This window comes from Euprymna scolopes, chromosome 10 (genome assembly GCF_053919585.1).
Source record: "Euprymna scolopes isolate OS-2025 chromosome 10, ASM5391958v1, whole genome shotgun sequence".
NCBI lineage: Eukaryota > Metazoa > Mollusca > Cephalopoda > Sepiida > Sepiolidae > Euprymna > Euprymna scolopes.
Window position 1 is genome coordinate 25450314 of NC_136491.1, and position 18134 is coordinate 25468447.

The 18134-nt window shown below is 33.1% G+C and overlaps 1 protein-coding gene across 2 annotated transcripts in view; it reads left to right on the forward strand.

Annotated features, from left to right (window-relative positions):
• Positions 1-18134, forward strand: part of LOC145285867 (uncharacterized) — a 510918-nt gene that overhangs the window by 283520 nt on the left and 209264 nt on the right. For both annotated transcript variants that reach the window (XM_080134312.1, XM_080134311.1), the window contains 2 exons: positions 4054-4208; positions 7539-7664. In XM_080134312.1, the coding sequence (XP_079990438.1) occupies positions 4054-4208; positions 7539-7664 (281 nt within the window). The remainder of the gene's footprint in view (positions 1-4053; positions 4209-7538; positions 7665-18134) is intronic.

Genomic DNA, 18134 nt, shown 5'->3' on the forward strand with positions numbered 1-18134 from the left:
TTTCCGAACACCACCAAAAAACACACTTTAAAAGAAGTTTAAACACAAATTTATTCAGGTATGTCTTTCCTTTGGTAGCATTTATTTGTTAAGTATTTGTTTTTTATTTCTTTTCTTTTTCTGTTAATTACAGTAACAAATGTCCCAATCCAATTCTTATTTTTTAGGTAAATGTATAAGTTTAAATGTATGTATAATTTCCTTTGTAATTAAGAAAATCTTCAAAGTACTTTTTCTTTATATATCTCATCCAAGATTTTGATATTTTCACTTGCGTTCAAAGTGCCAGTGCTTTAATTATTTCAGAAGAAGCCGACGGGAGACGCCGACAATGTACAGCTGGCGTCAATGAAATTTAAAAAAAAAAAACCTTCCAAAGGATTTAAAACCTTATAATTAAGTGAACTCCCTCGGGTGAGGTATATAGTCAATTAGCGACTAGATGCTAAAAATTTGGAAAAGGAATAGGTCAATTATCCCTCGATAAATAATCAATAGATAAAAGAAATTAAATGCCTCGAACCAACGTTTAAATCTGTAAATGAGATTTATAACCCATTCCGCGGTTCTTCTCAGTCTTGTAAATGAACAACTTCCAAAAAAAAAAAAAAAAAAAAAAAAAAAAACAATTTTTGCTTGTTTCATTTTTTATTGTCAAAAAAAAAATTAAAAGAATCGGTTTGGAATAGAAAATTAGGTTATAATTTTTCCGATACTGATTCCCCAAAAAGTTCCGATGTTTCCGATTCCCAATTCCGATTAATCGTCGCAACCCTAATATATATATATACTAGCAGGGGTGCCCGGCGTTGCTCGAGTGTTTGGAGGTGTATGCTGTGCAAAAAAAGCAAAAAAAACAAAAAAAATGGTTAATTTTTTAAAACTTTGACCCCTATTATGACCCCTTAAAATTTATTGTTTCGGGCTCAAATCACTTTATTAAGTTAGATTCAGGTTCAAGGAACCTATATCTAAAATTTCAAGTGTCTAGACCCAAAATTGTCGGAGGAGTTTGGTAGAGTTCTTAAAGGTCAAATCGTTGAAATTTGACCCCTTAACAGCCAAATTTCTGGCTGACACCCGTCACATCGATTTTCCCAAATCTCAGTACCCGGTATTTCAAATTTCGAGTCTATAGACTAAAAATTGAAGAGTTATTGCGTAGGGAAATGTACACAGATAGACAGACACACAGACACGTTCACTTATATATATATATATATATATATATATATATATATATATATATATATATATATATATATATATATATATATATATGCCCGGAAGACTCGTACCTGAACCCCCCTCCATTTTTGCTAGGTAGGAAAACTGATTCCTTATTGATAAATATCGATTGAAAACACTTATGACCGTTCTTGAAAGAGTTATTGTTTTTAAAAGAGAATACACATCTCATAATATTTTTTTTTTTTAATTATTTTTATCTCTTGCTTTAAAAAACTAAACTTGATCACGAAGTCAAGATACGAAAAACGAAACCATATAATTATTTTAAAAAAAAATTAGTTTTAACACTTTTGTGTTGTTACGAAACAGAAAGAAAAGAAAGAAAACACGTATTATCAAAGAAAGTAATTATTTTATTTAGAAGAATTAATCTAGTTGTAAACAATTCTTGTGTTATTACGAAACAACAAAAAAGAAAACACGGTATTATGTAATTTTGGTACTGCGCTGAAATAATAACGTTATTATTTCGAAAGCCATTCTTAACATGAGGAGGGGAGGGTATCGTTTAAAAGTCATTACGGGGGCACTTGTGCGGTATGCAGACGGTGGCTATTGTTAGAGGGCGATAACTCCAATTTCCTCTTGGTCAAATAATTCGGCAAATACGTAACAAACAAGATTTTTTTTCGAACAGAAAAATATTTGAAACCCAAACATTTATTGTATAAAAATGTATCAATATATAATTGTAAAAACATTTATTGTATAAAAATGTATTAATATATAATTATAAAAATATTTATTGTATAAAAATGTATTAATATATAATTCTAAAAACATTTATTGTATAAAATTGTATCAATATATAATTATAAAAACATTTATTGTATAAAAATGTATCAATATATAATTATAAAAACATTTATTGTATCAAAATTGTATCAATATATAATTATAAAAACATTTATTGTATCAAAATTGTATCAATATATAATTATAAAAACATTTATTGTATAAAAATGTATCAATATATAATTGTAAAAACATTTATTGTATAAAAATGTATCAATATATAATTGTAAAAACATTTATTGTATAAAAATGTATCAATGTATAATTGTAAAAACATTTATTGTATAAAAATGTATCAATATATAATTGTAAAAACATTTATTGTATAAAAATGTATCGATATATAATTGTAAAAACATTTATTGTATCAAAATGTATCAATATATAATTGTAAAAACATTTATTGTATCAAAATGTATCAATATATAATTGTAAAAACATTTATTGTATAAAAATGTATCAATATATAATTGTAAAAACATTTATTGTATCAAAATGTATCAATATATAATTGTAAAAACATTTATTGTATCAAAATGTATCAGTATATAATTGTAAAAACATTTAATGCATCAAAATGTATCAATATATAATTATAAAAACATTTATTGTATAAAAATGTATCAATATATAATTGTAAAAACATTTAATGCATCAAAATGTATCAATATATAATTGTAAAAATATTTATTGTATCAAAATGTATCAATATATAATTGTAAAAACATTTATTGTATAAAAATGTATCAATATATAATTGTAAAAACATTTATTGTATCAAAATGTATCAATATATAATTGTAAAAACATTTATTGTATCAAAATGTATCAGTATATAATTGTAAAAACATTTAATGCATCAAAATGTATCAATATATAATTATAAAAACATTTATTGTATAAAAATGTATCAATATATAATTGTAAAAACATTTAATGCATCAAAATGTATCAATATATAATTGTAAAAACATTTATTGTATCAAAATGTATCAATATATAATTGTAAAAACATTTATTGTATAAAAATGTATCAATATATAATTGTAAAAACATTTATTGTATCAAAATGTATCAATATATAATTGTAAAAACATTTATTGTATCAAAATGTATCAGTATATAATTGTAAAAACATTTAATGCATCAAAATGTATCAATATATAATTGTAAAAACATTTATTTAAAAGTAAACGTATTTTTTTAATGATTGCTCCCTCAAAGCATTTTCTTTCACTTTCTTCGTATATATCTTAGACTTAATTTTTAATCGCGATGTGTATTTATTTATTTTTTTTTTTTCTTTGGGTAAATTTGATTCATACTTTTATTTCGTGCTTGTTTTTATTTTATTTTTATTTAATTTAATTTTTATTATTTTCTCCACTAAATATTATTTTCTTGTTAAATTATTTTTTCGTACATATTCAAATAATGCTTTTGCTCCCGCCCTTTTTTGGCTTCATAAAATGTGTTTTCAATCGATATTTATTTAATAAGGGACCAGTTTTCCTACCTAGCAAAAGGGGACGAGTTTTCCTATATATATATATATATATATATATATATATATACACATATATATATATATATTGCCTAAGTTTTGGTTTTAGTTTCGATTCAAACTAATGCACCCAAATGATATGGATATATTATTTGATTTTTGAATTCGCAACTTTATAATATATAAAAATCGAAAGAACATTAACTCTACAATAATATACATGAAATCTGCAAGAATTAAAATACCATATTTAAGCGTACGTTATGACTGAGCTACGCCAGGCGTCCCTGCTAGCTTAGATAAATATTTTTGCAATTTTAACAAAAGAGCTACAATAATATCAGAGCGTCTCCATTTACACTGAACATCTATAGAATGCCAACATCAATACATTACCTATGAATGAGTGCGCTGTGGAATTTCCACAGGCCCCACTAGTAAAAATAATTATTGGATGTTACTTTTTCATATAAGTATTTTTTTTCTTTTATTTTTTTTTGCAGCTCTATTTACATTTACCGATGGACGATACATTGGAGCCATCCTTGACCGAAATGGACTTCGACCGTCCAGATTCTATGTGACCAAGTCCAACCATATGTACATGGCCAGTGAAGTTGGTGTGGCTGATATTCCACCTTCAGAAATTGTTATGAAGGTAAGGAAAATTGTAAAATAATATATTTGTTTTGTTTTTTTATTGGAATCCTTTTGAGATGAGTAATTTGTATATTTTATTAATTGTGGGCTTCTATCCTCATCTTCATAGTTGGCCTGATAAAAGCCATATCTGTAATTTAATTGGTCCAGTGCTATACCTTCTCTGCAACTTCTCTCTCACAGACGTGATGTTGCTAGTCTCAGTCTTTCCTATGAATACTATTATGGTATGTGTTCTTCAGAATTATCTTATCTATTCCCTGCTTCCTTTGTTCCAGTTGTTTTAACTCATTAGTCCAGTGATCTCCATCAATTCGCTGGTTTGATACCTCACTGTAATACAGCTTCCTTTTCCAGTAGCTTCTTTCCAAGAACAGCAGGCTTATAGAACCCTTTTTGCTGATTGTTTTCTATTTTTAACCTTGATCTTTTCAAGACTAAGGTCAATAGGCATCCCGTATTTTTGCGATAATCATCTTTTGTTCTTCTTAGCTCCTTACAGTAAGTGACTTCACGCCTTGTCTGGAGCAATTTCCATTAAGATTGATACTTGTAAGACGTGCACACAGATGCAACAGTGTGGTGATGTGACAGAAGCTGGAGTTTAGTTAATAATATGGGATCTATTAGATTCAAGACTATTTTTTCTGTTTAAGAGGAAGAAACTAGTGGCAGATACACCAGCCCAAATGTGGCAACAATACTCCATGCATGGGCAAATAGCGGTTCTGTAGAAATATAGGATACTGTAAGTTGTAATTTTCTAGCATGGTAGAGAGAGCCCACCTTCTTTGCATTTGTTCTAGCCTATTCAGTTCGTTTTCAATGTTGACTGAAAATGATTTGTGAACGAATCAGAAGTAGTCACAATAACTTTTAATAATTAAATATTCATCATCATCATGTATAGAATCCAAAGCGTTCACTGTTGGCATTGGTTTCCCTGATATTTCTGTAGTCAGAATTTTTGCTAGAAAGACATTCGATACTCACGGGAGGGACCACTTGAAGGTTGCCAACATCCTAAGTGAAAATGATTTTTGTGGAACAAACTGGATTAGAACTTGGAACACCCAGGTCGTCAATCCATATCGTTAACCATTAAATATTAATATCCACAGACAAGCGCTTTTTTGTCTCTAAAACTCATCAGTGTGGCTACATATACAACTCCACGGTTAAATTTTTTAACTTCATATATAAAATGATGTATTTCTTGAGCATACTGGTGAGTGAAATAAAATGTTGCTAGCTTTTCATGCAATGTTCTTTGTGTGAAAAAAAAGGGGGCGGGAGCTTTCGGCGTTTAACAATGTTTATCAGTGTAATTCCACCTACCTTAGCAATAGCTAAATGGCATGCAGGTTACAAGCACTGACTAGCCTTTAAACGGTCGAATTTTGATCCTAGCTTCAGGCATATGCTTGTCATACTACACTGAAGAACTGTGATACAGCGAAACACTCCTTTTTTTTAATGACTATATATAAAGCAAAAATTGTGTCTGTCTAGCTACACAGCAGATGTCAATAGTTGATCTCCGTGGAGGGCGTAATGATTTTGAACCAGGATTAACAATGCAATGTGTCGTTAGTTTAACATCCGGGACATCCAGAGATGTATTAATAAATATGAAAATCAAGTTAGTTTTCAAGTGTCGGCTTTACATAAAAAAAAACAATCAAACAGGAGTATAATTCGCATTTGGTATTGGGTATTCATTTTCTAGAATTTAAAAAAAAAAAAATGGATTTTGATCAAAATTAGAATAAGGATCCTACACATAAGATTTAGTGTCGTCATATCTTTAGCTTCATCGTAGTAAGGAGCTATAAAAATGTTGCAAAACTGTTTTGCTTGAAATAAATTTTAACCGTCCTGGAATGCGTATTCCTCTAGTGTGTGTGTGTGTGTGTGTGTGTGTGTGTGTGTGTGTGTGTGTGTGTATAATAGAAATATTATTTCTCCGCAGATAACCTGTAATTTTCATTCACGTTGAATCATCTGACATGAAGTCTGGCCATCAGATGCTGAACATGAAAAAATGGCTACACCTTCCTGCAAAAAACTAACGTTATTAAAATCTCTTGGAGATCGATTGTGAATGTAATATTCCCTAGAATTTTTCTGTTTTGGAGGAAGTCGGGTCAACCCACACGGAATGTATGCTGCGTCAGGAGCATACATTAACCTTTTATTAGATCTTAAGTGTAAAGTCGGAAATTGAAATTCAAGGATTCTTGCTTCATTGATATTTAATAAATACAGATCAACTTCGATGCAAATCGGATAAATAGATATGAGGTGCCTTCAATAAGATTCCAGACTTTGTACAGGCATTTAAAATTGTCGTAGACTTTTGAAAATTCGCTGTTATTGCTATACACCTTATGAGATGACTGGCCAATTTTTATGATTTTAGATTCAAGTGAACAGCAACAGCAGGAATTGGAATACACCCTACTAAAGCCTGATTGTCACAGATGGTGAATTTCAAAAATGCAATCTGGACATGAGGACACATTAGAACTTCTTTTAAACGTATGGAATGCTTCAGACTGCTTTTGGACCATCTTGCATGAATTGAGCATCAGTTTTTGAGTGGCATAAGAGATTCAAGGAAGGCAAGGAGTCTGAAGAATGATGAGAGATGTGGAAGGAGTAAGGAAATCAGAACACCAGATTTGATTGGCCAAATAAAGAATTTCATGAATAAGGACCGTCGTGTGTCTATAGAGACAATAAGTGCACAGTTTGATGTCAGTGTGGGAACTGTAAACACAATTATTTATGAGGAACTGAAGATGCGTAAGATTTGTGCAAAGTTTGTCCCAACAGTGCTCCATCTTTGTCACAGACTATTTGACCAAGATTGGCATCAACACAGTTCTTCACCCTTCCTACAATCCAGACCTTGTTCCCTGTGACTTTTGAGCTCCCTAAACTCATGGAAAACCTTAGAGGACATCGTTATGAGACAATTGAGATGAAAGAGGCTGTGATGAGGGTCATTGACACTCTCGCACTAGAGGACTTCCATTGGGCCTATCAGACATTGTTAAAACTGTACAACATGTGCATTGCAGCCGGAGGAGATTACTTCGAAGGGAACCAGACTTTCATATGTGTAATATCAATAAAAGTAGCCATACGACAAAAGTCTGGAAATCTATTGAAGACATCTTGTATGATAAATAAATGGCCAGTGGTGGGAAATCAACAAAAACATATGAAATCATTGTTAACAAATAGGAAAAAATGTTCCTTTTCAATTTCTTTTTTTTTTTTGTGTGTGTTTTCTTTTAAGATATTTTTTTCCTTCTTTCAGCACCGACTCAAGCCAGGTCGAATTTTATTGGTTGATACACAAGAGAAAACTTTCAACATGCAAGACAATGCAATTAAAGCTAAAATTGCAAGTTTACACCCGGTACTAAGATGGCTGGATGCTGAAGTAAGTTCTTTTTATTTATTTATTTATTTATATATACTGACATTTTAGCCCGGTGTTGCCCGGATGTTTGGATGTGTTTGGAGCAAAAAAAAAAAAAAAAAAGTGGTAGTAGAAAGGTAGGCTCGAACCCATAGCGCAAAGGGAGACAAGAACGGGGGGAAAAAACCTGAGGTCTTTGCTGTTACGACCACCGCTAAACTGGACATGATATAGTTTTAATTAAGGCTAGACAATCGAAAGCAGAGGAAATATCGGATAAAAAAGCGACCTCGCCCCATGTAGAAAAGTGCCCAGTTGAAGGTGAAGATATTAATGTTTTTAGCTAATTTTTCGATATTTGTCATTTGAAAAGTCGAACTTCAAAACGATACTGATCTTGTAAAAATCCGTCGCCTTTGTCGAGAGTTTTAGGCAGACATGCAAACATACATACATTTATATATTGGTAACTAAAAATTTTCGACCCAAACCGATTAAAAAGCTTGCCCTATCTCTGAATACCCTTTATGTCAAATTTCAAATGTTTAGACCAGAAATTGTCTGAGTAATTTGGTAGAGACTGCAGAGGTCAATTTTTTTTAACTTTGACCCCTATTATGACTCCTTAACATTTATTGTTTTGGGCTCAAATCAAGTTATTAAGTTAGATCCATGTCCAAGAAACCTATATCTAAAATTTCAATTGTTTAGACCCAAAATTGTCGGAGGAGTTTGGTAGAGTTCTACCAAAAGGTCAAGTCGTTGAACTTTGTCCCCTTAACAGCCAATTTTCTGGCCGAAAACGGATTACAAAGATTTTCTCAAATCTCAGTACCCTGTATATAAAATATCGAGTCTATAGACTTAAAATTGACAAAGTTATTGCGTAGGGAAATCTACACACACACACACACACACACAGACACGTTCACTTTGATAGATATACTAGCATTTCAGTCCGGCGTTGCCCGGGTGTTTGGAGGTGTATATTGAGCAACAAAAAAAAACGCGGTCAATTTTTTTAACTTTGACCCCTATTATGACCTCCTAACATTTATTGTTTTGAATTCAAATCAAGTTAAGTTAAATCCATGTCCAAGAAACCTATATCTAAAATTTCAAGTGTTTAGGCCCAAAATTGTCGGAGGGGTTTGGCAGAGTTCTCACAGGTCAAATCGTTGAATTTTGACCCCTTAACAGCCAAATTTCTGGCCGAAAACCGATCACAAAGATTTTTCCAAATCTCAGTACCCTGTATATCAAATTTCGAGTCTGTAGACTAAAAATTGACAAAGTCATTGCGTAGGGAAATGTACACACACAGACACGTTCATTTATATATATATATATATATATATATATATATATATATATATATATATATATATATATAGATAGATAGATAGATAGATAGGTATATAAAATGTTGGGATGATTTATCGAAATCGGGAACCAGAAATATCCGAACTTTTGGGGAGTATTGGAATCGGAAAATTTATGCCTATTTTCCAATGCTAAAACGATTCTTTTTATTGACTGTATTTAAAACAAAATCTTCCACTGCTAGTAATAATAATAAAATAATAAATATTTAAACAACCAGTAAAACTAAAATCTATAAACCTAGAAATTCTTGATGAACCGTCCCTTTAAGTAATCCAATTTACCAAATTCCCATTACTAACGATTACTACAATATTATCCCATCGACTACTGCCCACTCAATAACCCTTATCCTCGAGTGGCCTCCGGGCCTTGATAAGTGGTGACCCGCATGTAAGAAAAAAAAGATCATCCTCCAAAAGTGTTTTTTACGCATGAGAAAATATTTGCATATTTAACATTTTTTTCTTTGTTTTTTTACAGTAATCTTGAAAAAATAACAACTCTATAGGTAAATATATAAAGATTTATAAGAATCTGAATCAGGGAAAAATATTGGCATCGTCTCATTAATATATATATATATATATATATATATATATATATATATATATATATATATATATATATATATATATATATATATAATTCATATTATGTAGGGCTATAACAATGCTAAAATGATTGTAAAACATATTGAATAGCAAGGTAATTTTTTTATCTTTACAATTAGTGTTTGCACTACACTTTCAATTCCTCCTCCCTATGTTAAGATTTTTTATTTTTTTGTAAATAATAACGTTATTATTTAGAAAGGCTCTTCTTAGCATGGTTAAGGAGGTTTCCTTTATGGTATTTATTTGCTTCCTCACGAAAGCAAATTAGGCACATGGCCGTTTTTAATATGGAGGGAAAACCATCTCCCCTAAAGGTAGGGTAAAAAGGGGGCACTCTGGTTGTGACCAAAATAATAATTGTCCCAGTATAGAGGGTTTCCCTCCATTGACTGGTACAAATTATCTTAAGTGCAGTATCTGCAGAACAGATACTACACTTTGATCCCGACCCGTCCTTTATCTAGTCTTTGCTTTTACCTAACAATTTAATAAAAAAAAAATATCGTAAACAATCAATTTAAAACGAAAGAGCAACCGGAAATGAAGTAGAAACAGTAATCGTAATGATAACCTAAATTTTTTTTTTTATGATAAATCCTACTTGCTTCACGATTTCTCTTTGATCACTAGAATCGCATTTGTCATAAAGAAATAGCGCAATATTTCAGAACTATAATCACTATCTCAAGTGTTTTTTATATCCATATCTGCGATTACTCTCCGTCTCATTTTTTTTTTGTTTTGTTTTTATCTTATTTGTTGTTGCCTGTAAGAGCGTTATTTTTAACAGTCGCAGAAAATAAAAATCCTCAGCAAGTCGAAGAATAAACATTGCATAAGACGGGGGAGGTGTATAATTGGCCTAATGGATACTGTCGTGAACTCTGGAATTTGTCAAATTCAAATCCTATCATATCTAATGGTATCATTTATGCACTGATGCTCGTCGTGAAAGTTGTAAACCCCACCACTTTAAATCCTGGATATGACCTTAAACTATATCCAGTGGTGAGGCCCCAGCTTGCGGGCTTTGGGGAGTGTGGAGCCACCCTTTAATTACCATTGCTCCCAGGTCCACTCTGACCCCAGAGTGGTAGTACCTGTTAGGGTGCTAACTATGGGTTAAATAGAAACCGACGTGAAAACAACAAATATATTCTATTAAAAAATTTTTCTTCAAAATCTTTGGATTCGGCATTAAATAACCCGAAAAGGGTTGATATGCCGTAAAACAAAAACAACCAACCAACCCACCACCTTAAGCTATGAGTTATTGGCTTATTGGTTGATACACAAGAGAAAATTTTCGACGTGCAAGACAATGCAATTAAAGAGAAAAATTGCTAATTATCATCTGGTGTATAGTTGGATGTTGAAGTGAGTTATATATATATATATATATATATATATATAGTGTCATCCACATACAGTACTGTTTCACAGCTCATCAGTGTGGATAGACAAGCAACTACCTCAAGCCAGGATTGAAACCCGACCGCCCAAACGACAGTCGGAGCTTCTAACCATTGCGCTATTCGGCTGCTGCTATGTGGGCAGTGAATTAACAATCTTTTGACATTATCCAAATATATATATGAGAAAAAGGCTCAGTGAACCGGTGTGCATTAAGCATATGTCCCTTTGTTTACAAAAATCCCGCTCTGAAGACAAGTTTCGATTATCGGTAATTATCGGGGGTATTTTGAGACAAAACTTAACCAAGATCACTCCTAGACTTATACACTAAAGTTCTGTAAATTTTAAAGAAAATCTGTTCAGCCGTTTCAGAGTCTATAAGGAATAAACTCACACATACACACACAAAGTTGCATTTATATAATTGTAGAGATATATATACTAGCTGTGTATTCCCGGCGTTGCTAGATCAAAACCATGTACGTCATATATGACATATATTGTGAACAAACAAAAGATAATAGTCATATGACGTCATCAAATATGCTGCTTAATTAAGCGTAACACAAAGCTTTTTGTAAATAAACAAAGATATCGAGCACTTTAAAAGTAGCAATCAGATGTTTATATAAATAGACATTTAAAAATATCGTTTGCCGGCCCCAATCTCATGAGCTAGAGGGTAGAACGGTTAACTATCAACCAGGTTATAGATTCAGCCGCTGTCTCTGGATGGATGCTAGTCTAGCAGCACTGGAGAACTGTAATACAGCCAAACACTGTCTGTTGATGATATATAAGAACAAAGAATTAAAACATGTTAAAAACAATTTTAGAAGAGTTAAAAACATATTTAATTTTCAAAAAGGAAACAAATTAAGTGGATTGTCCTTAATCCGCAGAGTTTCAAAAGAAATACTTTCCTTTTCATCAGAAGGTAGGAATTAGCAAAATGTGGAATCGGATTTTGCTTACAAAGTGTTTCATGAAACTACAAGTAATCCATAGAGCTTACTTAGTAAAAGTTTTCAAAAAAAAAAGAACAGCGAAGCACAGGGAATGGGTGGGAATGATTTCACGTGAATGGATGGTCGGGTGAAGAGTAGAATATCCAATAACGGTAAAATCCAAGAAAAGTTGGTTAAAGTTCGGTATTCACAAGTAAAAATCTTAAGGAATCGCGTTACTGGAAGATATTTCAATATTATCCACAAAACAGAATTCCGTGAAATAATTCACAAATGGGTACAAGGAAAAAAGAGTAAGTTCAAAATATTATTATTAGAAGAAAGATAAATTGTGCGTAGAATAAAGAAATGGAGAGATTTTAAGACGTTTCTGCCGGGGCCGACTTTCTAAATACGAATATATATATATATATATATATATATATATATATACATATGGTGCCCCCCCCCCCAAAAAAAAAAAAACAGGACATTCAATTGTTTTTCTGGGCATTTTACAGTCAACGGAGAAAAAAGGCCAAAGACCCTAGTGTTTCGATATGATGCTTTGAATATAATAAACTAGTTATGACCAAAGTTTCATTTCATTCGGACAAAACACTAAGAAACGGGCTGGTGCTACCAGATCAGGCTATCTATTGGCTTCCTGAGACGAAATGCACCTACATCGACTTTCTGCTTTTTGTTTTTCTATTCTCTTTTGTAAAACTTAATTATGTTCTGCAAAAAACAAACAAAAAACAACAGCCCCCTTCCCTTGCCCTTTCCCTTCCCTTCTCCTTTTCTCCTTTCCAATTTCCCAACCCCGTTGGTGGGGTATTAGAATACACCGACTGCCCCCCCCCTGCAGAGAAAAAAAGTCCCTCAATGGGGCCACCTGTTGACCGTGGGTGGCGACCCGTAATGCTCTAGAACGTGATCCTGGTGGCTGAGTATCTCATGACCCGGACCCAAGTGGCCATGAGTCTACAACACTCCACTTTGGCCCTTACTTCAGTTAGACGGGCGGTCGGGAAGGCCCGACCTCGGCTAGTCATGCCAAGTCCTAATAACAGCAAACCCTCACCAAAAGAAATACACAAACACCTTTGAAGAACAAAAATATACTGATACTAGAAGGCGATGGCAAGGGCCAATTAAATAGTGAAACCTGATGCGACAACAGCCCTTTATTATCACTTGCTGGGTCCAAGTAAATGAAGAAACCATCATAAGCAGATACACTCACTGTTTGAGTATACCATCCTTGTATCCCTGAGGTGTTTGGGCGAATGGGTTTCCCAATTTAGGGCTCCGAGGAGGGTGAAGAGCAAGGATGATGAAGAAAAAAAATATATAATTTATGGCTTCTAAAAAAATAAAACGACCCCATCCAGAAAGTGAAGATGAATCAGACTCAGATATAGAACTAGACAATCAGAGAATATTCCCAAGGTTCATTGTTTTAGAATCTATGGAGGGCAGTACTCCAATCACCAAATTGTCTCCATTCATTATCAAAAAAGAAATTAGATCGATAACCAAAACTACACAAATCAAAAAACTAAAAAACAACACCCTCCTAATGGAAGTACCAAACAAGCTCTCAGCAAATACACTCCTAAATCAAAACCACATCCACAACCTCAAAATAAAAGCCTACCCCCACATCACCTTGAATTCTTCAAAGGGTGTGATAAAGAGCCCAAAACTAGTACTCTGCTCGCCAGAAGAAATTAAAAATAACTTAAAGGAGCAAGGAGTCACAGAAATCAAAAGAATAAGCATTAAAAAAAATAACCAAACTATCCCAACAAACGCCTTTATCTCAAATTTCAATACCCCTAAACCTCCCACAGAAATAAAAATTGGCTATATTATAGAAAAGGTAGAAATCTATATTCCAAACCCATTACGATGCCACAATTGCCATAGATTCGGCCACCACAAAGATAGATGCACCAGACCACCAACATGCATAAATTGTGGTGGAATTGGGGAACACATAAACTGCGAAATGTTAGCAAAATGTGCAAACTGCAAGCAAAACCATGCAGCTGATTCAAAGGAATGCGAAGTTTGGAAAAAGGAAAAACTTATAACAAAAATCAAACACACCAGAAATCTACCATATGCAGAGGCAAGAAGACTAGTTGAGGGCACACCAAAAAAAAAAAACACAAATAGCCCAATCTCAAAACAAGAGACAGTACAAAACAACCTAATTGAACTGATGAAAGAATTAAAGTTACTAGTAGGGACATTAAAGGAAAACATAACTAAACTAACTAAATGGGACCTGAAGGAGAATCCCCAGTCCCAGAGAGATGAGGCTGAAACTCCAATTTTATCGGATACTACTACTACTAAACCCAAAGATTTTTCACCTACCAAAACAAAACCTACTAAAGAAAACCAACATAATAAACAAAGAACAAATGGTGCTGGTTGAGGACGAAAACAAATTTGAGATAATCGAAATCAAGAGCCAAGAAAGGCATTCAAGACAAAAAAATCAAAAAGTCCCCCCCCCCAAAAAAACAAGCCAAAAACCCTGGAGACTGAAAAACCTCGACAACATTCCCAATCTAGATCTAAATCAGAAATACCACCAAATGAGATATCAAACCAAAAAACTAAAACAATGCAAAAAATAGAAGTGGATGATTTTCTACAAAACCTTCCCAGAAGCAAGAAAGCTGATAAAAACAACAAAACAGATGAATAATAACAATAATAAACAGCCAAAACCCAAACCACCAGCCAAAATACAAAACATTACACACAGAATCATACAATGGAATTGTAGGGGTATAAAAGCGAATTACAACGAGCTACTGGTACTCATATCACAGTTAGACCCTGCTGCCATCTGCCTACAAGACACCTTCCTACACAGAAAAAACAAACTGCAAATGAAACACTACGAAGCATACAATTTTATCAACAACACATGACAGAGCTAATGAAGGCACAACAATACTCATCAGGAAAAACATACCTCATAGCAAAATAAATATAAAAACAAAACTACAAGCAATAGCAGCTCAAATTACATTACATAAAACCATCACTATCTGTTCCATATACAAACCCCCAAACGAAACTATAAATACCAAAGAAATAAACGACCTTATAGAACAACTCCCCAAACCCTACCTTTTGCTGGGAGACTTCAACAGCCACAACCCAATATGGGGTAGCAAAAAGCTAGACCCCAAAGGCAAAACATTGGAAACACTCATAAACAACACAAATTTATGCTTACTAAACAACAAAACATCAACCTATCTAAACCCCGCCACTGGATCAGGATCATTGATAGACTTAAGCTTATGTGATTCAAAAACTTTTATAGACTTTACATGGGAAATATATGATGATACATATGGAAGTGATCACTTCCCAATCGTACTGGAAACATCCAATCTGAATGAGGAAACTCTCATACACTGGAAACTAAAAAGAGCAGACTGGGAGAAATTCTAAAGAAAATGCAAAAAAAGATTAATAAGAAACGAAAATCAAGATCTAGAAGGTAATCACTTTACAGAAACCCTTACCACTATAGCAAAGGAATGCATACCTAAAGGACAAGCATAAAAAGATTATTTTTAATCATCATCATCATCATCATCATCATCATCATCATCCAAGTGATGATTATAATGACTGGAATTTATTTCAGCATGTGTTATGTGTTATACTATAGCAAAGGAATGCATACCTAAAGGACAAGCAAAAGCATCGAGAAACAAACCATGGTTCAATGAAGATTGCCGAAAAGCAATAACACTCTGACGTACAAAAATTCAAGTCTACACCAACTACCCAAAATTTAATTGAATTTAAAAAACTCAGAGCAAAATCATGCAAAACAATAAAAGAAGCCAAAAAAGAAAGCTGGAAACCGAAACAAATTTGGGAAATGGTAAGAAAAATTTCTGGAAAACCTCAAACCTCCACTATAAGACATCTTGTCACAGGAAAAAATAAAACCACCACTAAAACAGAAATAGCAAATTTACTGGCCAAAACTTATGCAAAAAAAAACTCCAAAACAAATAATAATCAACAATTCCAGAAAATCAAAACAAAAGAGGAAAGAACAAAATTAAATTTTTCATCTAATAACATGGAACACTACAATAAGCTGTTCACTATAACAGAGTTAAAAAAAAAACCTCAATAGAAATCTCACGCAACACAGCAGAGGGACCTGACGAAATCTGATATGAATTCATCAAACAACTCCCCCAGGAATCCCTTGAATATTTACTACACGTACAATAACATTTGGACAACGGGGAAAACTACCAAAAACCTGGAAGACAATAACAATTATACCAATCCCTAAGCCAAACAAGGATCATAGCAAGCCACAAAACTATAGACCAATAGCCTTAACTAGCTGCTTATGTAAAACAGTTGAACGCATGATAAATAACAGACTGGTATTTGGAAAAGAATAATAAAATAACCAAATATCAATGCGGCTTCAGGAAAAAAATGAGTGCAAATGACAACTTAATTAGATTGGAAACCTACATCAGAGAAGCTAACATAAAAAAAGAACACCTCGTCGCCGTCTTTTTTAACTTAGAAAAAGCATACGACACCACTTGGAAATATGGGATATTAAAAGATCTACACAAACTCGGACTAAGAGGCAGACTCCCAATATTTATCCAAAACTTCCTGTCGGATAGAATCTTTAGAACAAAAATAGGACCAACGCTGTCAAAACCAGAAAACCAAATCGAAGGAATCCCACAAGGAAGCATACTCTCAGTCACTCTATTCAATATAAAAATAAATGACATAATCCATTGCCTCAATCCTGGGTTAAATGGCGCCATGTATGTTGATGATTTTATGATCTCTTACCAATAAAAATACATGAACACTATAGAACGACAAATCCAACAATTAACAAAATACTCAAATGGATTACAAAAAACGGCTTCACAATATCAAAAACAAAAACTAAATGCATACATTTCTGTCAGCAACGAAAGTTACACCTAAACCCAAATTTGAAACTACACAATGATGAAATACCAGTCGTAGATGAATATAAATTTCTTGGCATAACGTTTGACAAGAAACTTACTTTCATACGGCATATCCAAAAGCTCCCGACAAAATGCAACCAGGCTCTACAACTACTACGTGTGGTGGCTCACACAAAATGGGGAGCAGATCAGAATATTCTTCTTAAACTCTACAAAACAATAATTCAATCGAAATTGGACTATGGCTCCATGATCTACGATTCAGCCAGGAAATCATACCTACAAACATTAAACACGATACATCATCAGGGACTGAGACTTGCACTTTGTGCTTTCCCCACCTCCCCAATAGAAAGTCTTCATGTAAAAGCAAATGAACCATCATTAAAGCTAAGACGAGAAAAGCTAGCTATACAAATTAAAATCCTGCAACTTAAACCCAGCCCACAACTGCACGCTAAACCCATCATACAGAACATTATTCAGCAAAAATGAAAACAAAACAAAGACTTTCGGGCTCCGAATGAATTAAATCATTAAAGAAACAAATATCCCACTAAACAAAATTCACAAAACTAAATTAATAGATATCCCTCCATGGACTATACAAAAACCCAACATAATACTAGATCTCAACAAACTCCCTAAAACAAAAACACACCCCGACACCTACCTGGAAAAATTATCAGAAATTAAAGAAAAATTTCCAAACCACCAAAACATTTACACTGGCGGCTCCAAGGACACAAAAAGCACCGGCAGCGCTGCAATAACAGGAAAAACTACCAAAAGAAAAAGATTACCAAACGAAGCAGCTATCTTTAGTGCTGAAGCAACTGCCAGAGATATGGCACTTGACATCATAACAGAAGACCACAACCAAAAATTTATCATCTTCTCTGACTCATTATCTGTATTAATAGCCCTAAAAGGGGAAAAACTAGAAAAAAAACCCTAATAATAAATATAATGATTAAAATAAACAATCTAGAAAAAAGAAAAGAAATTATACTCTGCTGGATACCAAGCCACATAGGTATAAAAGGAGGAGACAAAGCTGACCTAGCAGCAAAGTCATCCCTAAAAATGACCATAGATAAAAAATCTCAAAAT